Source organism: Neophocaena asiaeorientalis, unplaced genomic scaffold (genome assembly GCF_003031525.2).
Source record: "Neophocaena asiaeorientalis asiaeorientalis breed wild unplaced genomic scaffold, Neophocaena_asiaeorientalis_V1.1 scaffold91, whole genome shotgun sequence".
Taxonomy (NCBI): Eukaryota; Metazoa; Chordata; class Mammalia; order Artiodactyla; family Phocoenidae; genus Neophocaena; species Neophocaena asiaeorientalis.
In genome coordinates this window covers 7219044-7245211 of record NW_020173198.1, presented here as the reverse complement: position 1 = coordinate 7245211, position 26168 = coordinate 7219044, and the positions used below count along the sequence as shown (strand labels likewise).

The 26168-nt window shown below is 39.2% G+C and overlaps 1 protein-coding gene across 1 annotated transcript in view; it reads left to right on the top strand.

The window, feature by feature from the left end:
• Nucleotides 1-25450, top strand: part of UQCRC2 (ubiquinol-cytochrome c reductase core protein 2) — a 30332-nt gene extending 4882 nt beyond the window's left edge. Inside the window, exons 5-14 of the mRNA XM_024744525.1 lie at nucleotides 708-764; nucleotides 984-1108; nucleotides 3057-3154; nucleotides 10130-10187; nucleotides 15005-15100; nucleotides 15403-15602; nucleotides 18593-18673; nucleotides 21492-21568; nucleotides 23851-24004; nucleotides 25181-25450. Of these exons, the coding sequence (XP_024600293.1) occupies nucleotides 708-764; nucleotides 984-1108; nucleotides 3057-3154; nucleotides 10130-10187; nucleotides 15005-15100; nucleotides 15403-15602; nucleotides 18593-18673; nucleotides 21492-21568; nucleotides 23851-24004; nucleotides 25181-25264 (1030 nt within the window). The 3' untranslated portion in view covers nucleotides 25265-25450. The remainder of the gene's footprint in view (nucleotides 1-707; nucleotides 765-983; nucleotides 1109-3056; nucleotides 3155-10129; nucleotides 10188-15004; nucleotides 15101-15402; nucleotides 15603-18592; nucleotides 18674-21491; nucleotides 21569-23850; nucleotides 24005-25180) is intronic.
• Nucleotides 25451-26168: the final 718 nt, after the last annotated feature.

The window sequence follows — 26168 nt, the reverse complement described above, 5'->3', positions numbered from 1 at the left end:
AAACAAGTTTCAAGATTTTTTTAAGGTATGAGGTTTTTAACAAAATAATATGTAATGCCTATGATTATGTTTGTCTCTAGAGTGGGAGAAAGTGTGAGAGTTAGCCTGGGAATGGTACAAAGAGACCTTCAACTTTAAACTTGCCCTTTTTTTTAAGTAGTGGTAAAATATACTTAACGTAAAATTTACCATCTTCTATTGTATAAGTTCTATGGCAATAAGTGTCATTAAGCAACCATCACCACCACCCATGTCCAGAATGTTTTCATCTTCCCCAACTGAAACTCTGTAGCTATTAAACACTAACTCCCCATCCCCCTCTTCCCCTGGCCCCAGGCAACCACCATTCTATGTTCTCTTTCTATGATTTTGACTACTCTAGGTACCTCGTATTAGTGGAATCATACAGTATTTGTTGTCTTTTCATGACTGACTGACTTCACTTAGCAAAATGTCTTCAAGGTTTATCCATGTGTAACATGTCAGGATTTTCTTCTTTTTTTTAAGGTTGAAATATTTGCAGTTTTCTTAAGATTTTTAAAAATATTTTTTTTAATTTAGTTGAGTGTATTTTTGTTATACTATTATTTATACTTTATGTACTTCAAAATAATTTTTTCCAAAAGAATTGGTTGACTTAACAAAGATATAAGGGAAAGCTTGTTCTTCTGATTTAGATAATTCACTGTAATTTATTTTTGACTCAGTGTGATTTCAACAAGGGAAAACATGGCTTATACTGTGGAATGCCTGCGGGATGATGTGTAAGTACCTTTGTGTGTTTAGAACATCTGCTTTTAAAGAAATACTAAGTTGCTCAGTTGTAGTCTTTTTTTTAATGTGGCATTATGACCTCTGATGTTGGTTTTGGATTATTATTCACAAATTGCCTAAAGTTTAATAATGAGAGCAGTACAGTTATGTAGAATGGATGTTGGTTTTAAATTTTTGACTGGTAACCCTTATCTTCATGTCTTCTGTAGTGATATTCTAATGGAGTTCCTGCTCAATGTCACCACAGCACCAGAATTTCATCGCTGGGAGGTAGCTGCCCTTCAGTCTCAGCTAAGGATTGACAAAGCTGTGGCTTTTCAGAATCCACAGGCTCGTAAGTACACTTTCATATTATATTCTGTTGTTTCTAAGATACTGGGTTTTTGAGAAGATCAATTTGTAGAAGAATAAAATTGCTATCGACATTCTTTTTCTCCTTGGGTTTGAAAATACCCTCTCCAAAAATTTGTCCACTTTTTAAAACATATTGTTCATTTCTAAACATTTGTATTGTTATTTTTCATCTTTGATAGCAAGTAAATTGACTATAGAATCCTAGGCCTTTTGCCTGTGTCGTCCCCCTCCCCCATCTCCCCACCCCTGGTGTTTTTTCAGTGGTTGTTTTGCTTACACTAAATCTGGCAGCAGTTTATTGTTGCTGCTGCTGCTATTATTGTTTAGCCAACTCACTTTTATTGTGTCTTTCCAAAGTAATCAACTTAATTTTTTTTAAAAAAAAACTTTTTTGTATTCATACTTGTGTTTATATAACGTTTAGTTATCTAATCTTGACAAGCACATCTGGCAAAACAAATCTTTAAAAAAAAGCACCACTGATTCTCAGAAGTCATAGCGCTTCTGGTAGGAGCAGAAGTGTGCAGGTAGACCACTGAGGTGTAAGCAGGTGACCAGCTGCAGGGGCTCAGAATGGGATGGACTTCTCAGATGCAGGCCTGTCAAGAGAGGGTCTCCTGTCAAGTGTCTGGAACATAATGAGTGCTTGGTTCCTGTTAGCTCATATTATTTCACGGAGATAACTTTGTTACTCCACACCTCTACCAAAGAAATAGATAGAATGGTAAAATTGTACAAAAGATGATTTCAGTGTCCAGAGTAGCTTTCTTCCCCACTGGTAGCAGTGAGGCTCCAGCCCTTATCGTTTCTGCCTGGACAATTATTGTAGTCTCCTGGCTTGTGTCTCTGCCCCCAGGTGTACATCTTCCACCAATGGCAATGTACATTTTACATTGCCATTACAGTGATCCTTCTGACATGAAAATCCAGTGAAAATCCTTTAAAGGCAAGCTCTTTAACTTAGCATATATGGTAACTCTAATGATCTGTCCCCTGCCTCCCTCCCTTGTTTCTTGCTCTCTTTCCCTCCTAGCTGCAATTCCCCTTTGAATCAGACTGTTGTCATAGTTTATGCCTTTGTCTGTGTCCTCTGCCTCAAATGCTGTTCCCAGATTATTCACCTGGGAAACACCTACTCATTCTGTAAGACTCATCCCAGATTTTACTTTTATTACTCCTTTCCAATTCCCACTGCCCTTCCCTAGTGCTCCCGCTGCACTTTTGATATACTACTAACATCACACCCATAATACTTTATTTTACAGTTTTTCCCCCTCAACATTTTGAGGGCACACATGTGTCTTACTGTTCTCTGTGTTTCCAGCACAATGCCTGGCATGGAGGGACACCCAAATAATAAGCAAATAAAAGAGACATACCTCAAGCAAAGGCACTGAACCAGGAAAGTAGGAACAGTGCCAGGGAGGTGTACAATTTGGCAGTAGCATTTGACCCCTGTAAGCTAGTAATATGACCTAACACTGATACTTTCATATCTCCTCTTACCCTGACGACTGACTCCCTTGTTACCTTGAGAGGGAACCTAGAAGTAAGCAAAATTCAGATTAGATGACTTAATCAAGGTCACATGGCAAATCAGTGGCAGAACTGTAATTAGATTCAGACTTCTGAATCTAAAACCCATATATGGTTTCCAGATGATACCAGGTAGATTAAAGTTAGAGAAGAGTTTAGGTGGACTCTGACATTTAGAAGCTGCTATCATAGAAACTCTTATTTTTCTCAGCACATTCGAGTGGCAGAATTTTAACAGTTGTTAGAGGTTAAATGAAATTTTATTTTCAGTCCTCTTAATACTTGAATTTGATGACCAAAGTTGTGTAGTTTAGTTGCTTTCTAGGCTCTAAACGTCGTGTTGTCTTTATTTAAATCACACTTCTGTAACTGCTTCTTTACTTATTTTACAGACGTCATTGAAAATTTGCATGCTGCAGCTTACCGAAATGCCTTGGCTAATTCCTTATATTGTCCTGATTATAGGATTGGAAAAGTGACACCAGATGAGGTACTGATAAAACACATTACATTTTTTTAAAATTTAATTTTATTTATTTTTTTATGCAGCAGGTTCTTATTAGTCATCAGTTTTATGCACATCAGTGTATACATGTCAATCACAATCGCCCAATTCAGCTCACCACCACCACCACCACCACCGTGGCTTTTCCCCCTTGGTGTCCATACGTTTGTTCTCTACATCTGTGTCTCAGTTTCTGCCCTGCAAACTGGTTCATCTGTACCATTTTTCTGGGTTCCACATATATGCATTAATATGTGATATTTGTTTTTCTCTTTCTGACCTACTGCACTCTATGACAGTCTCTAGATCCATCCGCGTCTCAACAAATGACCCAATTTCGTTCCTTTTTTTGGGTAGTATCGTCATTTTCACAATGTTGATTCTTCCAATCCGAAAACATAGTATATCTCTCCGTCTGTTTGTGTTATCTTTGATTTCTTTCATCAGTGTTTTATAGTTTTCTGAGTACAGGTCTTTCACCTCCTTAGGTAGGTTTATTCCTAGGTATTTTATTCTTTTTGTTGCAGTGGTGAATGGGAGTGTTTCCTTAATTTCTCTTTCAGATTTTTCATCATTAGTGTATAGGACTGCAAGAGATTTCTGTGCATTAATTTTGTATCCTGCAACTTTACTAAATTCATTCATTAGCTCTTGCAGTTTTCTGGTGAAATCTTCAGGATTCTCTATGTATAGTATCATATCATCTACAAAAAGTGACAGTTGTACTTCTTCTTTACCAATTTGTATTCCTTTTATTTCTTTTTCTTCTCTGATTGCCATGGCTAGGACTTCCAAAACTGTTGAATAATAGTGGTGAGAGTGGACATCCTTGCCTTGTTCCCGATCTTAGAGGAAATGCTTTCAGTTTTTCACCATTGAGAATGATGTTTGCTGTGGGTTTGTCATATATGGCCTTTATTATGTTGAGTTAGGTTCCCTCTATGCCCACTTTCTGGAGAGTTTTTATCATAACTGGGTGTTGAATTTAGTCAAAAGCTTTTATTGCATCTATTGAGATGATACATGGTTTTTATTATTCAGTTTGTTAACATGGTGTATCACATTGATTGATTTGCGTATATTAAAGAATCCTTGCATCCCTAGGGTAAATCCCACTTGATCATGATGTATGATCCTTTTAATGTGTTGTTGGATTCTGTTTGCTAGTATTTTGCTGAGGATTTTTGCATCTATATTCATCAGTGATATTGGTCTGTAATTTTCTTTTTTTGTAGTGTCTTTGCCTGGTTTTGGTATCAGGGTGATGGTGGCCTCATAGAATGAGTTTGGGAGTGTTCCTTACTCTGCAATTTTTTGGAAGAGTTTGAGAAGGATGGGTGTTAGCTCTTCTCTAAATGTTTGATAGAATTCACCTGTGAAGCCATCTCGTCTTGGACTTCTGTTTGTTGGAAGATTTTTAATCACAGTTTCAACTTCATTACTTGTGATTGGTCTGTTCATATTTTCTGTTTCTTCCTAGTTCAGTGTTGGAAGGTTATACCTTTCTAAGAATTTGCCCGTTTCTTCCAGGTTGTCCATTTTAATGGCATAGAGCTGGCTGTAGTAGTCTGTTAGGATGCTTTGTGTTTCTGTGGTGTCTGTTGTAACTTCTCCTTTTTCATTTCTAATTTTATTGATTTGAGTCCTCTCCCTCTTTTTCTGGATGAGTCTGGCTAATGGTTTATCAATTTTGTTTATCTTCTCGAAGAACCAGCTTTTAATCTTATTGATCTTTGCTATTGTTTTCTTTGTTTCTATTTCATTTATTTCTGCTCTGGTCTTTATGATTTGTTTCCTTCTGGTTACTTTGGATTTTCTTTGTTCTTCTTTCTCTAGTTCTTTTAGGTGTAAGGTTAGATTGTTTATTTGAGATTTTTCTTGTTTCTTGAGATAGGCTTGTATAGCTATAAACTTCCCTCTTAGAACTGCTTTTGCTGCATCCCATAGGTTTTGGATTGTCATGTTTTCATTGTCATGTGTCTCTAGGTATTTTTTGATTTCCTCTTTGATTTCTTATAGAATGAGTTTGGGAGTGTTCCTTACTCTGCAATTTTTTGGAAGAGTTTGAGAAGGATGGGTGTTAGCTCTTCTCTAAATGTTTGATAGAATTCACCTGTGAAGCCATCTCGTCTTGGACTTCTGTTTGTTGGAAGATTTTTAATCACAGTTTCAACTTCATTACTTGTGATTGGTCTGTTCATATTTTCTGTTTCTTCCTAGTTCAGTGTTGGAAGGTTATACCTTTCTAAGAATTTGCCCGTTTCTTCCAGGTTGTCCATTTTAATGGCATAGAGCTGGCTGTAGTAGTCTGTTAGGATGCTTTGTGTTTCTGTGGTGTCTGTTGTAACTTCTCCTTTTTCATTTCTAATTTTATTGATTTGAGTCCTCTCCCTCTTTTTCTGGATGAGTCTGGCTAATGGTTTATCAATTTTGTTTATCTTCTCGAAGAACCAGCTTTTAATCTTATTGATCTTTGCTATTGTTTTCTTTGTTTCTATTTCATTTATTTCTGCTCTGGTCTTTATGATTTGTTTCCTTCTGGTTACTTTGGATTTTCTTTGTTCTTCTTTCTCTAGTTCTTTTAGGTGTAAGGTTAGATTGTTTATTTGAGATTTTTCTTGTTTCTTGAGATAGGCTTGTATAGCTATAAACTTCCCTCTTAGAACTGCTTTTGCTGCATCCCATAGGTTTTGGATTGTCATGTTTTCATTGTCATGTGTCTCTAGGTATTTTTTGATTTCCTCTTTGATTTCTTCATTGATCTCTTGGTTATTTAGTAACGTAGTGTTTAACCTCCATGTGTTTCTGTTTTTTACATTTTTTTCCCCAGTAATTCATTTCTGAACTCATAGCATTGTGGTCAAAAAAGATGCTTGATATGATTTCAATTTTCTTAAGTTTACTGAAGCTTGACTTGTGACCCAAGATGTGATCTATCCTGGAGAGTGTTACGTGTGCACTTGAGAAGAAAGTGTAATCTGCTGTTTTTGGTTGGAATGTTCTATAAATATCGATTAAATCTATCTGGTCTACTGTGTCATTTAAAGCTTCTGTTTCCTTATTTATTTTCATTTTAAATGATTTCTTTAATCCACTTGACTGCTGATGGGTGGGGCTGGGTTCCCTCCCTGTTGGTTGCTTGGCCTGAGGGAACCCAACAGTGGAGCCTACCTGGGCTCTTTGGTGGGGCTAATGGCAGACTCTGAGAGGGCTCACGCCAAGGTGTACTTCCCAGAACTTCTGCTGCCAGTGTCCTTGTCCTCACTGTGAGCCACAGCTACACCCCACCTCTGCAGGAGACCCTCCAACACTAGCATGCAGGTCTGGTTCAGCCTCCCCTGGTGTCACTGCTCCTTCCCCTGGGTCCCAATGCACACACTACTTTGTGTATGCCCTCCAAGAGTGGAGTCTCTGTTTCCCCCAGTCTTGTTCAAGTCCTGCAATCAAATCCCACTAGGCTTCAAAGTCTGATTCTCTAGGAATTCCTCCTCCCGTTGCCGGACCTCTAGTTTGGGAAGCCTGACGTGGGGCTCAGAACCTTTACTCCAGTGGGTGGACTTCTGTGGTATAAGTGTCCTCCAGTCTGAGTAACCCACCCAGCAGTTATGGGATTAGATTTTGCTGTGATTGCACCCCTCCTATCATCTCATTGTGGCTTCTCCTTTGTCTTTGGATGTGGGGTATATTTTTTGGTGAGTTCCAGTGTCTTCCTGTCGATGCTTGTCCAGCAGCTAGTTGTGATTCTGGTGTTTTCACAAGAGGGAGTGAGAGCACGTCCTTCTACTCTGCCGTCTTGGTTTAGGCTCCAACACATTACCTTTTAAAATGTGCTTATTTTCACATTAAATTGAATGTTCATCTACCACTTCAGTTTCGTTTGCTAGTTTTGGGCACGAACCCATGTCCCCTGCATTGGCAGGCAGACTCTCAACCACTGCACCACCAGGGAAGCCTGTATCTTCTAATTTAAGAAATTTTCTAGCTTGCTTTTTTTCCATCAGCTTGCTTTTTTTTTTTGTCCACGCCATGCAGCTTGTGGGGTCCTAGTTCCCCTACCAGTGACTAAACTGGTGCCCCCTGCAGTGGAAGAGCAGAGTTCTAACCACTGGACAGCCAGGGAATTTCCTATCCAGCAGCTTGCTTTTTAACTAAAATTCCATCTGAACAATTTTTGTGTATCTTTCAACTAAAAAAGTTTTTATTGCAAAATGGACATGTTCCTTACAGAAATTTTGGAAAATAAAGGGGGATAAAAGATATCTCACACACCTAAAGGCACTCATTGTTAGTACCTAGGTGTATTTTTCTTCTAGACCCTTGTCTATGTATATCTATCTTTTAAACAGTATGTAAGTGTTTAAATACCATAATCTTGTGACTAAAAGTGTTCCTTTAACCACTCTGAATACATAGGTAGGAATGAACCCCACTTTCTTGCCTCCCGTTCTGTCATCAGCCTGCTCACCAGCTCATTTACCTTCTCCAGCACACCTGCCTCACTTTGCTGGCAGTGCACATTTGTCATATGTCACAGCCATGTATATATCATAGAACTTTGTTTCCAAAATGTGAAACATTGAGCATTAAATTTGCAAGTGTAGGTATGTGTATACAATCTTAATTTCCTACTCCTACCCCTCACCCACCTCCAAAAAAATTTTTTACCTAGAGACATTAAGAGAAAAACTGGGAATTATCAACACTTTCAAAGTATATATGACTCAGAAATTAGGCTTTTATTCTCATTTCTGGTTATCCACTACAGAAAACTGAATTTTGTATCCCTTTCCTCTTTTGACTTATCTCCTGGTTAAGAAAACTCTCCAGTTATCAATTTAATGCCTACCATTCATATGGTACTGTTAAATAAAGTTATAACTGATATCATCCAACTTGGAACAGCCAACATGTTTCATAAGACTGGCCTCTAGTAAGTTTTTGAAGTTTTTCAGAAATCAGATTCACTCTTGTGAAGATATATTATTGAGGTAGCTAAAAGGATGCACATAACAAAACATTTACCTACAAGGATGTCTATTGTGGCATTGTTTGTAATTGTGAAAAATTAGAAGAAACAAATCAAATATCCAACATTAGAGAACTAGTTAAATAATATATTAAATATCTGTAGAATGGAATACTATTGAATCATTCAAAAATATTAATTGATAATGAAGTTTTCATAGCTTATTGTCAAGTAAAGGAAAGGTAATTTATGAATAGGATGTACCAAGGGGTCCCATTTTTAAAAAAATAAGGTGTGTGCATCATAGACAAATACCAAGATGTTAACCATGGTTATCTCAAAGTTATTAGCATTTTTAAAATGTATCCCTAGGCTAAAGGAAATTCTAAAGAAATGGTTGCTAGAATAATTTGAGCAAAGGCAGCATTCAATAGATAAACATCAACATTTAAAAAAAAAGAATATGACTTTCCAAGGTGGCTCCATAGATGGAGACACCATTCATTTTAGGGCACAAATTCTGATAAATTGAATAAAAGTTTAGTTTTATTACCTTAGCTTCACAGTTCTCAACATTAGCCAAGGAGCCTTTTCAGCCAATACCCACCCCTCGTGAATTTTTTTTTTTAACATCTTTATTGGAGTATAATTGCTTTACAATTGTGCGTTAGTTTCTGCTGTATAACAAAGTGAATCAGCTTTATGTATACATATATCCCCATATCTCCTCCCTCTTGCGTCTCCCTCCCACCCTCACTATCCCACACCTCTAGGTGGTCACAAAGCACCGAGCTTATCTCCCTGTGCTATGCGGCTGCTTCCCACTAGCTATCTATTTTACGTTTGGTAGTGTATATATGTCCATGCCACTCTCTCAATTTGTCCCAGCTTACCCTTCCCCCTCCCCATATCTTCAAGTCCATTCTCTAGTAGGTCTGTGTCTTTATTCCCGTCTTATCCCTAGGTTCTTCATGACCTTTTTTTTTTTTTCTTAGATTCCGTATATGTGTGTTAGCATACGGTATTTGTTTTTCTTTTTCTGACTTACTTCTTACTTAATGCCATGGATATACTGTATATCTGTTTATGTACTGTATGTATATTTGTAGTTCATATATAAAGGAATAAGGTTTTTTCTTACCCCAAAGAACTAATTTTCAATCCTGTGGGAGCAATAGTGTGCTTGTTTAAAATGCATGTTTTAGCCCTACTTTTGAATATTAGGTCTAAAGTGATAGTATAAACCAGTGATTGTCAAATCTCGCTGATCCTCAGATCACCTGGGTGGTTGATTAGATGGGTGGGTGGTTTGTTTTAAATAAAGATTCCAAGATCTCACATTGAATCTACTATATCAGTCTATACAGTGGGCACAGGAATAGGATGGGGTGGGGAGACATTGTTTTTGTTTTTTAAGCTCCCCATATAATTCTGTAATCATCCAGGTTGGAAACCCTGGTGTAGACAGTAACCTCAGAGCAAAAAAACCTTCAAAGATGCACAATAGGGGTATAGTGATATAACTCTATTAGCCCTGCTATAGAATGTTAATAGCAGTGCTTTATTACTACCTGTATAAAGACAAAAGAAACCTGATGTACTACTTAAATCACATTATAATAAAAATCATACTTAGTCCCATATCTTCAAGTTCAAGCCAATGTGTGCTCTAATTTTTAATTCTGTTTTTTTTCCATTAACAGCTTCATTGAGATGTAATTCACATACCATACAGTTCACGCATTTAAAATGCACAATTCAGTGGTTTTTATTATATTCATTGAGTTACATAACCATCAACACATTAAGTTCTAGTTCTTTTTAAGCAATGGTTTTTGAAAGCTCAGTTTAATTCAGTACTAAGTAGTCCTTTATAGTTCATTATAGCAGCTTTTAAGCCTGAGTATTTATCTTCTGCTGAACTGTGGTTTCACGTTTTTATAGCTTTTTATATTTATACCAATATAACCTAATAAATGTTTTTACTTCCTCAGTTACATGACTATGTACAGAATCATTTTACAAGTGCAAGAATGGCTTTGATTGGACTTGGTAAGTTGGGAATTGCCTGCATGTCAGTTTGCTTCTTTTAAGAGTAGTTTTTTAAGTCACAGACATAGAAAACAGACTTTTGGTTGCCAACAGGGAGGGTGACAGGGGAGGGTTGGATTGGGAGTTTGGGAATAGCAGATATAAACTGTTATATATAGAATGGATAAACAACAAGATCCTATTGTACAGGAAACTATATTCAATATCCTGTAATAAACCATAATGGAAAAGAATATTTATAACTGAATCACTTTGCTGTATACCAGAAACTAACACAACATTGTAAATCTTCAGTTAAAAAAAAGAAGTATGACTTGGCAGATAGTGAAACATGTGACTGACTTATTCAATGAGGAGGTAGAACTATCCTTGAAACTCTGAAAAATCAGGTACTATCATATGTAACTATGTATATATATATCTTTTATAGTTATATATAGAGCGATATTTAGATAATTTACAGTTCCATGGTTCTTGGCTCCCAGAGAAAGTGGTAGATAGTCAGAAAATTCACTGAGGCTGCTGACTTTTCCTTTATAATTTGGTGTGGTAGGGGATGGGACACCTTTCCAGTACGTTGTAATTCTGTCACTATATAGGTAACCAGCCTCAATTTATAATATACTCACTTGGGTATTTTCTTAAATTTTGATTATACAATTCTCCATTATGTTGTTCTGTCTCATTCTAGAAAGTGGTTAATTGAAAAAAGAGAAACTCTAAGATGTGCTACTGTTAAATGTTGCACTTATAGTTATGAATAAAAGTATTTTTTCACTGTCTCAATGTGAGTCATTAAAAAAAAAAGTAGTTCTTTAAGCTATAATTATGTGAACACAAAATTTCAGAACTCATCCTCTGTTTATGTCAGAAAGTCAGTATGTGGGGCTTTTCTGGTGGCGCAGTGGTTGAGAGTCCGCCTGCCGATGCAAGGGATGTGGGTTCGTGCCCCGGTCTGGGAAGATCCCACATGCCGCGGAGCGGCTGGGCCCGTGAGCCATGGCCGCTGAGCCTGCACGTCCAGAGCCTGTGCTCCGCAATGGGAGAGGCCACAACAGTGAGAGGCCTGCGTACTGCAAAAGAAAAAGAAAAAAAGTCAGTATGTGATAGGATTTTAATAGCTAGTCTTTCATGGAAACAACCTAAATGTCTATTGACAGATGAATGGATAAAGAAGGTGTGGTACATATATACAATAGAATATTACTCAGCCATTAAAAAGAATGCAATAATGCCATTTGCAGCAACATGGATGGACATAGAGATTATCATACTAAGCGAAGTAAGTCAGAAAGAGAAAGACAAATACCATATATCACTTATACATAGAATCTGAAATATGACACAAATGAACTTATCTATAAAATAGAAACAGACTCACGCAGAGAACAGACTTGTGGTTGCCAAGGGGGAAGGGGCTGGGGGAGGGAAGTATTGGGAGTTTGGGATTAGTAGGTGCAAACTATTATATGTAGAATGGGTAAACAACAAGGTCCCACTGTATAGCACAGAGAACTATATTCAATACCCTGTGATAAACCATAATGGAAAAGAATATGAAAAAGAATATATATATGTATAACTGAGTCACTTTATAGCAGAAATTAACACAACACTGTAAATCAATTATACGTCAATAAAAAATAAAAAAAATACAACTTCCCCAACACAGTTTTATAGCATATAGATAAATCCTCCACAACTCTAAAAAAAAAATAGCTAGTCTTTTTTATTTTTGAGCAGAATCCAGCATTTAACTTTTTAAAGCACTGGCTTTCAAATTCATTACAGTATTTGCAAAACCTATGACAAAGGGCAGATTTCTCTAAGCAAAGAGCTTTTACAAAGAGCTTTTGTTTTTGTTTTGCTTTGTTTTAAGTACAGTTTAGTAGAAAAATAGACAAAGGGCATGAACCAATTCGTGGGGAAAGTGTGTGTGTGTGTTGTGTGTGTGTGTGGCCAATTATTGTAAAAGATGTAATAACTAAAAAAATTTTTAATCTGTGAAATTGACAAAAATTAAAAGATTGGCACTGCCCAGTATTAACCATGGTATGGAGAAATAGGCACTCAAAAATTATTGGTGGGAGTGTAAAATGGTACTTTTTTTTTGCGGTACGCAGGCCTCTCACTGTTGTGGCCTCTCCCGTTGCGGAGCACAGGCTCTGGACGCACAGGCCCAGTGGCCATGGCTCACGGGCCCAGCCGCTCCGCGGCATGAGGGATCCTCCCGGACTGGGGCACAAACCTGTGTCCCCTGCATCGGCAGGTGGACTCCCAACCACTGCGCCACCAGGGAAGCCCCAAAATGGTACATTTTTGGAGGACTTTTTTTTTTTTTTTGGCTGCATTGAGTCTTTGTTGCTGCACGCGGGCTTTCTCTAGTTGTGGCGAGTGGGGGCTACTCTTCGTTGTGGTGCACGGGCTTCTCATTGCGGTGGCTTCTCTCATTGCGGAGCACAGGCTCTAGGTGTGCGGGCTTCAGTAGTTGAAGCACGTGGCCTCAGTAGTTGTGGCTCACGGCCTCTAGAGTGCAGGCTCTTTTGTGGCGCACGGGCTTAGTAGTTGTTGCCCTGCATCATGTGGGATCTTCCCGGACCAGGGATTGAACCCGTGTCTCCTGCATCAGCAGGTGGATTCTTTTTGTTTGTTTTTGCGGTACGCGGGCCTCTCACTGTTGTGGCCTCTCCCGTTGCGGAGCACAGGCTCCGGACACGCAGGCTCAACGGCCATGGCTCACGGTCCCAGCCACTCCGTGGCATGTGGGATCTTCCCGGACGGGGACACGAACCCACATCCCCTGCATTGGCAGGTGGACTCTCAACTTCTGTGCCACCAGGGAAGCCCAGCAGGTGGATTCTTAACCACTGTGCTACCAGGGAAGTTCCTGGAGGTTTATTTTAATATATTAAAATTGTAATTGTTTATACTCTTAGGCCCAGCATTTACTTTTAAGAATTTACCCTGCCAAAACATTTGGTCAAGTTTACAAAATAGTCGCATGAGAATATTATTTGCAATATTGGGTTTTTGTTCATTTGTTTTATAAATAACAGCCTAATTGAGGTATAATTCACATGCCATAAAATTCACCCTTTTAAAGTGTACAGTTTGTGGTTTTTAGTATACTCACAGAGTTGTGCAACTATTGCTACTATCTAATTCCAGAACATTTTCACCATCCCCAAAAGAAACCCCATACTCATTAGCAGTCACTCCTCGTTCCACCTCCTCCTTGCCTCTGGCAACCATTAATCTCCTTTCTGTCTGTATAGAGCTGACTATTCTGGACGTTTCATATAAAGGGAATTATACAACAATAGCCTTTGTAACTGGCTTCTTTCACTTAGTTACTTAGCATAATGTTTTCAAAGTCCATCCATATTGTAACATGTACCAATGTTCCATTCCCTTTTCTGCCTGAAAAATACATTTCATTACCACATTTTGTTATTCATTCATTAGCTGGACATTTGGGTTGTTCCTGAATGTTTTGGCTTTTATGAATATAAACATTCATATATAAGTTTTTTAACAAAACATCTTTTTCATTGTTTTGGGTGTATACCTAGGAGTAGAATTGCCAGGATAGGGTATCTCTCTGTTTATCCATTTGAAGAACTGCCAGACTGTTTTCCAAAGCAGTTGAACCATTTTACATTCCATCAGCAGTGCACAAGGGTTCCAATTTCTCCACATCCTTATCAACACTTATTATCTGTCTTTGATTATGGCCATCCTAATGGGTGTGAAGTAGTGTCTCATTGTGGTTTTGTTATGCATTTCCGTAGTGACTGATAACATTGAACATATTTTTTGTGCTTTTTGGCCATCTATATATCTTATTTGGAGAAATGCTTATTCAAGTTCCTTGCCCATTTTTTAATTGGGTTATTTGTTTTTTTTAATTGTTGAGTTATAAGAGTTCTTTATATATTCTGGATACTAATCCTTACCAGATTTTTTCCCATTTTGTGGATTATCTTTTCACTCTTTTGAAAATGTCTTTTGATGCACATTGCCATATTGTTTTGTTTTGTTTTGTTTTGTTTTAATTTATTTATTTTATTTATTTATTTTTGGCTGCGTTGGGTCCTCGCTGCTGTGCGCGGGCTCTCTCTAGTTGCGGCGAGCAGGGGCCACTCTTCATTGCGGTGCATGGGCCTCCCACTGCGGCAGCTTCTCCCGTTGTGGAGCACGGGCTCCAGGCACGCGGGCCTCAGCAGTCACGGCACGTGGGCTCAGCAGTTGTGGCTCACGGGCTCCAGAGCACAGGCTCAGTAGTTGTGGCACATGGGCCCAGCCGCTCCGCGGCACGTGGGATCTTCCCAGACCAGGGTTCGAACCCGCATCCTCTACACTGGTAGGCGGATCCGTAACCACTGCGCCACCAGGGAAGCCCCTGCCATATTGTTTTAATAGCCAACTATTAGAAGCATACTAATGTCCCTCAAGAAGAGATTGATTAAATAAATGATGGTATATCCATATAATAAAATTCTTTATAACCATTAAATGTTTGGTGTAGTCCATTCACTTAGATGTAAATTACAAAAAACAAGTTAGAAACAATATCAATAGAATGACACCATTTTAAAAATAAAAAGGATAATATTTGCATAGAAAAAGTTCTAGATGAATATATAGTAAAGCTGTAAATGCATATGTCTGGAAGAGTGGCATTATGGGAGGCTTATTTTCTTTACTGTTTATTTCTGTAATATTTGAATTGTATAATGATGTATTTTTAAAATAGTGTTTTACAATTGTGTTCTAGAAATTCTGGTTCTAGTTTGTTTTTGTTTCTTTTGAAATAGGTGTGAGTCATCCTGTTCTAAAGCAAGTTGCTGAACAGTTTCTCAACATGAGGGGTGGGCTTGGTTTATCTGGTGCAAAGACCAAGTACCGTGGAGGTAAGCGTTTTGTTCCATTAAGGTTAATTTACCAGGATGCCGCCTCTCCCCCCAGTAGCATATTGGAGTATAATAGGCCTGATTATTTACTACCAAATAGTATCAATGTGGAAAGAAAGAATTAGATTGCTTGAGTGTTATGTATTAAACATGTTTGTGTATGTGTTGGGGGAAGGGCAGGATAGCAAGGAGAGCCAGACTAGGGAAAAGCTTAATCTTAATGGGTTAATACTGTGTTGTAGAGAATATTGAAGAATAAAACCAAAAGCCACTTTCTTCGCTCTTGCCTTACCTGGCCCCAGGTGAAATTCGAGAACAGAATGGAGACAGTCTCGTCCATGCTGCTCTTGTAGCAGAAAGTGCTGCTGCAGGAAGTGCAGAAGCAAATGCGTTTAGTGTTCTCCAGCATGTCCTCGGTGCTGGACCACATGTTAAGAGGGGCAGCAATGCCACCAGCTCTCTATACCAAGCTGTTGCCAAGGGAATTCACCAGCCATTTGATGTGAGTCTGAACAGTCGATATCTCTCCTTTTGTTTTCACAGGCTCAGTGTTTACGATGTAGTCCTGATAACTTGCTCTTAATGTTAATCTGCTTTTAAAATTTAAGATGAGGGACTTCTCTGGTGGTCCAGTGGTTAAGAGCACGCTTCCACTGCAGGTGGCACGGGTTCTATCCCTGGCCAGGGAACTAAGATCCCACATGCCACGCGGTGTGGCCAAAAAAAAAAAAAATTAAGATGAACACAAAGAAAATCTTTGTAAAATTGAAGAGACAGCCAGGCTTAATTTTAGTACCTTAGTGGGTCTATCAAAAACTTGCTGTTATTCTAATATAAAAGGAAGAATTGAATGCTTAAAGAGTCAGAAATTCACACTCCGTTCCCTTTAGAATAAAGTTTTAGATATTAAACATTCCCCTAGATTCTAATTAGTCGTTTTTTCTGATTTCTTCTGTCCCCTTCTATTCTTGTGGCTACTTCCTGAATTTCACTGCCCTTCATGTTTTCCAACCAGTGTACAAGATATACAGCAAGAAATTACTTACAGACCTGCTCCTCCAGGTTGAGATTAAGTTAAAAGAGAAAAATGACATTTAACCATAACTAAGAGTTATGTTGCCTTAGAAGACACCTTTTTATGACAGTGAGGAAAGTGCTAAAGCTTTCAAAATAACGATACTCAAATCAAGAATGTAAAATGTCAACTGACAAAATATTTGATGAGTGACGGTAGTTTGCCCAATGTAATGCCCCATGTGACCTTCAATTATATCTTTATAAAGTAACAAATGTGCTAAATTGTAGGATTAAGTATCGTTCATAATTTCAGCAATAGTATATGGCGCAGGTAGGTTTATGCCTCTGAGTCTTTGGCCATTTGACACTTAATGGTGAAAATTAAAATCAGTCATCTTCTCTTTTTGTTCCTCTGTTTAATACTTTAGTGGTAGTGTCAGACTTTTTTTTTTTTAGCAGAGGAGCCTTTTTCATCAGTGCCATTCCCCAACTGCAATGCCCAACACAAAAGTTCTTGCTTTTAAAGAAGTTTAGAAGGCTTACTTGACAGTGAAACCCTTGGAATCTTCTGTACATAACCTTAGAGTTCCCTGGAGCACAGTTTGAAAACCATTATCTTATATATTTTTTTAAGTTTATTTATTTTGGCTGCACTGGGTCTTAGTTGTGGCACGTGGGATCTTCATTGCAGCATGTTTAGTTGTAGCATGCGGGATCTTTTAGTTGCAGCATGTGGGCTTCTTAGTTGCAGCATGTGGGCTTCTTAGTTGCGGCATGCACATGGGATCTAGTTCCCCAACCAGGGATCGAACCTAGGCTCCCTGCAGCTCAGAGTCTTACCCACTGGACCACCAGGGAACTCCCAAAACCATTATCTTAAATTAGTCCTAGTCCTTGATTAGATATCCTCCAGATTTTCTTTCTCCTCGTTCATGGTCTGCTGTTTTCTTTTCTTCATGCTTTACTCTTCACCATTGAATGTTAATGATGCTTTGGGTAGTTGGAGTTTAATCTAATCCAGTGACATAATATAATAGAAATTCCTGGGAATTCCCTGGTGGCGCAGTGGTTAACGATCCGCCTGCCAATGCAGGGGACATGGGTTCAAGCCCTGGTCCGGGAAGATCCCACATGCTGCGGAGCAACTAGGCCCATGCACCACAACTACTGAGCCTGCACACCACAGCTACTGAAGCCCATGCACCTAGAGCCCATGCTCCACAACAAGAGAAGCCACCGCTATTAGAAGCCCAGGCACTGCAACGAAGAGCAGCCCCTGCTCTCCGCAACTAGAGGAAACCCGTGTGCAGCAATGAAGACCCATTGCAGCCATAAATAAATAAATAAATAAATTTAAAAGATAAATCCACCAAAAAAAAAAATTAATATAAATTCCTACTTCAGAATTTGGCCAGAAATTTGGAGGATGACTAGTTAGTCTCAGAATTGTAATTAAACTTCAGGTGATTGAAGTGCATATCTTTGTATGCTTCGTATGGGCCAAACAAATGGTTTTCAAACTTCATCTGGAACACTAGTTTAAAATTCGGAATCCCAGACTGCATCTTTAGTGATCTGAGTGAGTAGATCTGTTGTAGGAACCTGAAAGTACATTTTTTTTTTTTTTTTTTGCGGTACGCGGGCCTCTCACTGTTGTGGCCTCTCCCGCTGCGGAATACAGGCTCCGGACGCGCAGGCTCAGCGGCCATGGCTCACGGGCCCAGCCGCTCCGCGGCATGTGGGATCTTCCCGGACTGGGGCACGAACCCGTGTCCCCTGCATCGGCAGGCGGACTCCCAACCACTGCGCCACCAGGGAAGCCCCTGAAAGTACATTTTTAATAACAACTCAAGTGATCCTTATGTAAACGGTCCACATAAACACTGAAAAGCACTTTACTAGGGTGTCATGTCCACCTTAAGGAACTTAACACTCTACTCAGACTACAGACAGAAATACCCATTTTTCAGAGGCTAAACTTCTTGCTCCCTTGGACATCTGAATAATAGATACTAAGCAGAAATTTTTTTCCTAACCCTTTAATTTTAGTCTATAGGAGAAGTGAAAGCGAATTGGTGAAAAGGAAGTCACCACCAACAGCAGAGGGAAGAAAGCAGGTTTATCTAATGCCAAAGCCCATGATTTATACCACTCAGCTGTACTGAATCTACAGTAGTAATGTTCACAAGTTAATGTTTGCATTAACTTTTAATCATCAAAAGGTTAAAAAATACCAAGGAAAGTGAGCCGTCATTTTAGAAAGAGTTAAATGAGAAAAGCTAAGACATTACAGTTGTGAAAGAGGTAACCTGTATATAGAACACTTCAGTCCTTAATAGAACCATTTAAGTGAAATATTAATCCATGTCTTTGCTTATACTGTGAAGGTATACGTTTTTGTGTAGACAGCCTTAGGGAAATTGTGCCGTTTTGCCTGGTAGAATGACATACAGTAAAGTTTCATTATATTTTCAGGTTTCCGCTTTTAATGCCAGTTACTCAGATTCTGGACTCTTTGGGATTTACACTATCTCACAGGCTGCAGCTGCTGGAGATGTAAGTTACAAACTCATCAATTCTCACAAGATTTTTTCCCCCATTAACATATTTTTAGTAAGAACATGGAATGTTTGAATGCCATGATTTATCAGAGTTCTGTATAGTGTAATATCATTAAAGTGTTATCTGCTGTGGAGGAAAGTTAGAAATGAAAAACGCATATACTGATGCTTCCAGAAAAGAGGGAGGAAATGTTTCCTTGGTATTTTCGTTCTGTGTGGGCATGTGGCATTGAGTTGTCTCTGGGATATCTAAATGAAGAACTCAGTTGAGGTCAAGGCCAAGATGTATACTGGGAGTCATCATTATAAAGAGTGTGTTGGGGCTTCCCCGGTGGCGCAGTGGTTGAGAGTCCGCCTGCCGATGCAGGGGACACGGGTTCGTGCCCCGGTCTGGGAAGATCCCACATGCCGCTGAGTGGCTGGGCCCGTGAGCCATGGCCGCTGAGCCTGCGCGTCCGGAGCCTGTGCTCCACAACGGGAGAGGCCACAGCAGTGATAGGCCCGCGTACAGCAAAAAAAAAAAAAAAAAAGAGTGTGTTGAAGTCAGGGTTACATGTGAAAAGTTGGAGGAGAAGAAAACTGAAGGTCAAGCTAAGGAAAATGGCCAAAAAGAAACAGAAAGAAAAAGAAGAGAAACTGGCACGTTTGGAGGCCAGAAAAGAGACAATGGTTAACACTGTTTCGATATACTCTGGATTAACATCCGTTTAGTTACCACAGAGAGGTCTGGTAGTTTTAGCAAACTAGGATAATATTGGTGATACTATCAGTTTTTATCAGAGTATTGGAAGTGAACTAAAATTTATAATATTAAGGAATGAATGGGAAGAAAGAAATACAAAGTTGGTGCAGGCAGGTGGAGCTTAGACTTGTAAGGAGGTGGGTGGTAGTTTTAGGAGAGTTTCCACTGAGAGATTAAGTAGGAAGAGACATTCACACTGAAAGGAAAGAAAATTGGAGCGAATATAGGAGATAAATTATAGGTGGATGAAGTCTGAAAAAGCAACAGTAAGCAGGATCCAAAGTACAATCGGACATTTTAGCCTTGGACACAAAGGCTGATGGGAGAAGAGGATGTCGGGAAGATGAGGAAGTACATCCCTGGTAAGGTAGGAGGCTAAGTCATGTTTTGAGAATAAGAGAAGGGAGGAGGGCCTTCCCTGGTGGCGCAGTGATTGAGAATCTGCCTGCTAATGCAGGGAACACGGGTTCGAGCCCTGGTCTGGGAGGATCCCACATGCCGCGGAGCAACTAGGCCCATGAGCCACAACTACTGAGCCTGTGCATCTGGAGCCTGTGCTCCGCAACAGGAGAGGCCGTGACAGTGAGAGGCCCACGCACCGCGATGAAGAGTGGCCTCCGCTTGCCACAACTAGAGAAAGCCCTCGCACGGAAACGAAGACCCAACACAGCAATAATTAATTAATTAATTAATAAACTCCTACCCGCAACATCCAAAAAAAAAAAAGAGAGAAGGGAGGAGAGTTTAAAGAAGGTAATGAGGTTTGGGACAGATGAGTGGCTAGATGCACACAGAATGAGCATAACAGCAGTACAGATGTCTCCTTGAGATAAGTGACCACAAATTCATAGTACAGCCAGACGTCTAGCCTAATGCAGAAATGGAGGAGGCAGGCAGTAGGGTTGATCCCAGGCTGGAATCCTGCAAAGTAGGCAGGTCAGAAGTATGAGCAGATGGCAGGAAGTTGGAAACACTGGCAAGAGTGATTGAAGAGATGATTCATGGATTTAGGCTAAAGAAGTGAAGCCAGGGGGACCTGATAGATTGAAAGTGGACAAATCAAGGACCTAGAGATGTTGATAAAATGGAAGATAAGGATAGCGTGATTAAAGACTTAGGCCGGAGGTCTTGGAATTGAGGATTTCAGAGGTAGGTCAGATCTAGGTTATGTGCAGGTCTGGGGTATGGCTATGGAAATGGGTAGCTCACCTGGAGGGGAAATGAAGGTCCTAGAGTTTAGGTGATTAGAAAGAACAGTAAGTAGCAGACCCAGAATGGTGCCAGGGTTGGGAGGGAAAAATCATGGGCCAGGTTTATTATTAATTTATTTATTCAACATATATTTACCAAGTACCCACCCATATCACTAGAACTTGATTCCTTCATGACTCTAGCACTCCAGGTATGGACAGGCTTTACAGATTTGGCTGTGTATGGATTACTACTTTTTTCTTAGTGAATAGTAAGAGATAGCAGTATTAATTACATGATACTTTGAGAGTCTTGGGGAAATTTTGAGGTGCTTATTCTTTGTAGGCAATTATAAATCCCTGAGATTTCTTTTCCTAAACCCTACTGCCATCCTCTGCCCTCTGCCACTTAACGTTTGTTAAGAAACTTGGCCACTTGGATATTGTACAAACAGCTGCTTTATGGAACCTTGGAAAAGTAAGCAGCACGTAGTGACTTAAGAATTCCAAATGGACACTATACTGTTTCTCTGGAACTAACCTTCCATCTTTTGTTTTTGCCTCAGTAGAGGAGCATTTGAATGCTGCAGCAGACTTTGTTTTTTGTTTGTTTGTTTTGTTTTGTTTTGTTTTGCGGTACGCAGGCCTCTCACTGTTGTGGCCCCTCCCGCTGCGGAGCACAGGCTCCGGACGCGCAGGCTCAGCGGCCACGGCTCACGGGCCCAGCCGCTCCGCGGCATGTGGGATCTTCCCGGACCAGGGCACGAACCCGTGTCCCCTGCATCGGCAGGCAGAGTCTCAACCACTGCGCCACCAGAGAAGCCCCTGCGGCAGACTTCGGCACTGATCAAAGATGACCAGCTTTTACTTGTCTATCCTAGGTTATCAAGGCTGCCTATAACCAAGTAAAAACAGTTGCTCAAGGAAACCTTTCTAATACAGATGTCCAAGTTGCCAAGTAAGTTTCAATATTAATGTTTCAATTATTTGAAAGTTGTATTTTTTCTAGTTACAACGCTATTGTAATAAATACACAAAAAGGATTGAAAGGCACAGAAAAGTATTTAAAACGAAAGGGAAATATACTCCTACCCCCTAGAGATATAATTGTTAACATTTTGATTATTTTCTTGACCATTTTTTTTTTTTTTTTTTTTTGTACACGGGCCTCTCACTGTTGTGGGCCCCCCCGCCGCGGAGCACAGGCTCCGGACGTGCAGGCTCAGCGGCCATGGCTCACGGGCCCAGCCGCTCCGCGGCATGTGGGATCCTCCCGGACCGGGGCACGAACCCGCGTCCCCTGCATCGGCAGGCGGACTCCCAACCACTGCGCCACCAGGGAAGCCCCCTTGACCATTTTTAAACATAATTGTTAATATTGTATATATACTTGTTAATAAATAATACTTATTAGTGTTTATTGTAGAAATTGAAAGTTACAAAGACAAAAATTATTTTTCATTCCCTACCAATGATTCTTCTCTTTTTTTAACATTATAATGCTGTTTGCATTTATTCCATTTATTTTTATTACTAAAAATTTGTCATAAACAGTTTTAATTGGTGTATCAAAATATACTTATTGGACATTTTCAACAAGTTGGCAGTTTGAAATTATAAACTATAAAGGATATCTTTGGGTTTTAAAACATTTTTGTATTTCATATTACTTTCTTGGTATAGATTCTCAACTGGGCCAGGAGTTATAAACATTATAATGAAAAGGCTGTGCATTAAAATATACGTTTGTGTTTATGTATTATTTTTATATTTTGGAGTCACAATGTTGAAAGGTTTTACCAGTTGATAAGCACGTTGTCAGTATATATGAGAGTGCCTGTTGTACCATAACCATTGGCAACTTTTTCCTCTTTACTGATTTGATAGACCAAAAAATATATCTGATTAAAAGATTGCAATATCTGTCTCCTATTTGGTGATTTTTAAATTCGCACATTGAAAGTGCTAACAACTCCTCTTAACTCAGTAGCTCTGGGAGTTTCTCTAAAAGAGACAGATTTTGGACAGAGTTGGAAATCAGCTTGCATTTTCATACAGGAGTTCAAAACATTTAAATTTGACCCCATCCATTTAGGACATTTCAGAATGTGTGAATCCTAAAACTCCGGAGGCCTCTATGATCATTTAGTATTGCCCACAAAGGAAATATGACAGGGTGAATTACACCCCAGGAGGGAACAGTCTTTTACCATTTCTGTTCTCATTAGTATTATTACTTTTGTTATACTGAACACACTAAGAAGTGCATCTCTCAAATAAGTACAACACAATTTATTAAATATTGTATACATGGAACCAGGGATCGATAGGATGCAGCTCTGCATGATTGCATCAGAAACAAACCTTATAATAAATTGAAACAATGGATAAGCTTAGGAGAAATCTGTTTCAAATCTAATTTATTTAAGAAAATGTATTTTCTTAATAAGTGTGGCACAGTTCTTATCAGGTATAGCAACATTTAGAAAATGGAATTTTAGTTGTTAATGTCAAGATATATTTTTTTTCTGCCATTTTGATGGAGTTGATACTTTTTTTGTAAGGTTCTTAATCCTCCTATAGTGAAAAAGAGAAGGTGAGGTGTCATTGCTGAAGGGACAAACTAATAATCACTTGGTAAAGTTTATTGCAGGTAAATCTTTTTTCAATTAAGTGGACAGTGTGGTAAAATTGCTACATTAAATTGTAATTATGTTTAAATGGAAGTCTTGCTACAGAGTGCCAAGGAGATTAGTTTGAGTTAAATAACTCAAGTGCCTTATTGAACATAATTTCTTTCTGGGATAAGTATGAATTGGATTTTGTTTTATTTCAAATTGATGTTTTTCTGCCCATATTTAAGCTACAGGGACTTATAAGACCTATACTGTTCTTCCCCACTTGCCCTACCCTCAGTGAGACAAATCCCAGCACACAAATGGGCTAGGGGTGGGGTTAAGGGAAGTTATATTATCAGCACACAGCATTCTGCTAAAGAGACAGTGAGAAGAGCCCACATAGGGATGTTCTTTAATAGAGATACCTAAAACCATCACCAAAAATGTATCTAAAATAGTTGGTGAATTGAAGAAATAGAATGGAGACCTTTAGCACTGTAAGATTTCAAAGCTGTTAGTTAGTTTGTATATTTACCCAAACATGTTTAAGGGTGTGGGAACATACTTTGCCTTGCTCTGTAAAACTGGCGTCTGCCTTAGTTACACACCTTTTATTGGACAGGAACAAGCTGAAAGCTGGGTACCTAATGTCAGTGGAGTCTTCTGAGGGTTTCCTGGATGAAGTTGGGTCCCAGGCTCTAGTTGCTGGTTCATATGTGCCGCCATCCACAGTCCTTCAGCAGATTGACTCGGTAGCTGACGCTGATGTCATAAATGTAAGCAAATGAAAATTTATTTAACATCAAATAACTTGTCCTTAATGATCCAGTTTCAGAAGGAATGCATAACCTTCCTTGGGCTGTATATGCTGTTCTCGTGGTGTTTGGTGCCTATGTACCTGGTGTGGAGGGAGAAGGGCTCATCCCCATATCTGCAGATAGCTTCCTTGTCAACTCAGGGTGATGTATCTTCCTCATGCAACTAAATTACCATTAGGTTAAACCATTTTAAATTCTTAAAGGTCAAGAAGAGTCAAATATTGGCAGTTTCATACGATTCAACCTAATTGTCAAGTTTGGTATTTTCCTCCTCACTCCTAAGAAATAAACTCTATCCTGCCAATCTTTCGCAATCTACCATCTCAAGATTTTCTTTAGTCTTCTCAACATAAGACCTTCTCCTGCCCCTGCTCTATTTTTTTTTTCACATATATTGTTTCCTATAAAATTGAGTTGTTTTGAGGGCAAGGACTATGTCTTATACCTCTTTGTATTCCCTGCTATGCCTAACAAGTACATGAACTACAGAATGAACACAAAATCAGTCCTTTCTGTATTAAAAATGCCAACTCCCCTTCCATGGTCGAGGTCTTAACCATCTTCTCACCAAGGGGTCTCCCCTTGGGGATAGAAAAAAGAAGCAGGCTATTTTAAGATAGCAGCCCTGACTTGATTTCACTTGAACCATAAATTCATCATTACATACTCTTCCAAATGGCTGTGCTCATCTTATATACCATACTATCATGTGAGTCCAACCCAGCTGCCTGCAACACTGTCTCTTTATTAAAAAAGCTGACCTGAGATAATGTGGGACTGCTCCTCGTGGTATTGCACTTAACCTAAACAACCAGCCTTTGGACTCAAAGTAGCGGCATAAGGAATACTAGGATATAAAGTGTAACTTTTAAGTTAACAATCAGTTTATTTTTATTGACTCAGACTACTTGCCATTGCAATACCAAAGCAGGGAAGTACAGCTCTGCTCAAGGAGACTCTGCCCTGTTTTGCAACGTCAGAAGGGTTTTCTTTTCCCTCTTTAACAGCTACGCTCATATTTAGAGCACCACACTTGCTCAGTCACACGTAGGATGAAATACTCAAAGGAACAGAAGTTTATCTACTTGCTTATTTCTATTAACTTTCTGTCTTATTTTGTTTGTTTACTTAAAGGCTGCAAAGAAGTTTGTTTCTGGCCGGAAGTCAATGGCAGCAAGTGGAAATTTGGGGCATACACCTTTCGTTGATGAGTTGTAGTACTGAAACACATATTGCAGGAAAGAGCTGAACATTTTCTCAACTAAGAGCAGCAAGTATGTGAAAGTGAAAAGTCTCTAATGTAACATTTACCTTTTTTTCCAATGAGATGAAATATCATAAAGCATAAATGCGGGTAATTGTTCCCAACTGACCTAAAGTCAATAAAACTTCTGTTTAAATGTTTTTCTTGCATTTTTCCTAATCAGTTAATCAACACGTATTTGATACATGCTGAGTTTTTGTTTTAGATGCTTTAAAGGAGAACAGGAATATAATAATAAAGTACAGAAGCATGAGAAACTATTAAAAATTAAGGCTAAGTGGCTATCAGAGTAACTATTTCCAGATTATTATTGGTGGCTTTTTAAGATAAACACAGTTAAAAGTCTGTCTTCTTGGGTAAGAATAATTAAATGGTCTGGGTTTTACCCCCTTTTTGCCGTTTTTGCGAAAGAGTTATTTGTGAAAAATATAAATTCCCTGCCAGTCATATCCTGTATTCACACTGCTTCATTTTATGTTTATCTTCACTGTGGCAGAATTTTATGGGGTTTTTTTCTTGCCTTCTCCCTCATCTGTTTCTATCCTGTCTCTTTCAAGTAATTAACTATCAACCCAACATTCAAAGTAACAGTAGGGGGACTTCCCTGGTGGTCCAGTGGTTAAGAATCCACCTTCCAGTGCAGGGGACACGGGTTGGATCCCTGGTCGGGGAACTAAGATCCCACATGCTGTGCGGCAACTAAGCCCGAGCGCTCAAGGGCCCATGTGCCACAACTAGAGAGCCCTTGTGCCACAACTGCTGAGCCTGCACGCCACAATGAAAGATCCCACATGCCACAACTAAGACCCGGTGCAGCCAAATAAATAAATATTTTTTAAAAAAAGGTAAAAGTGGGGC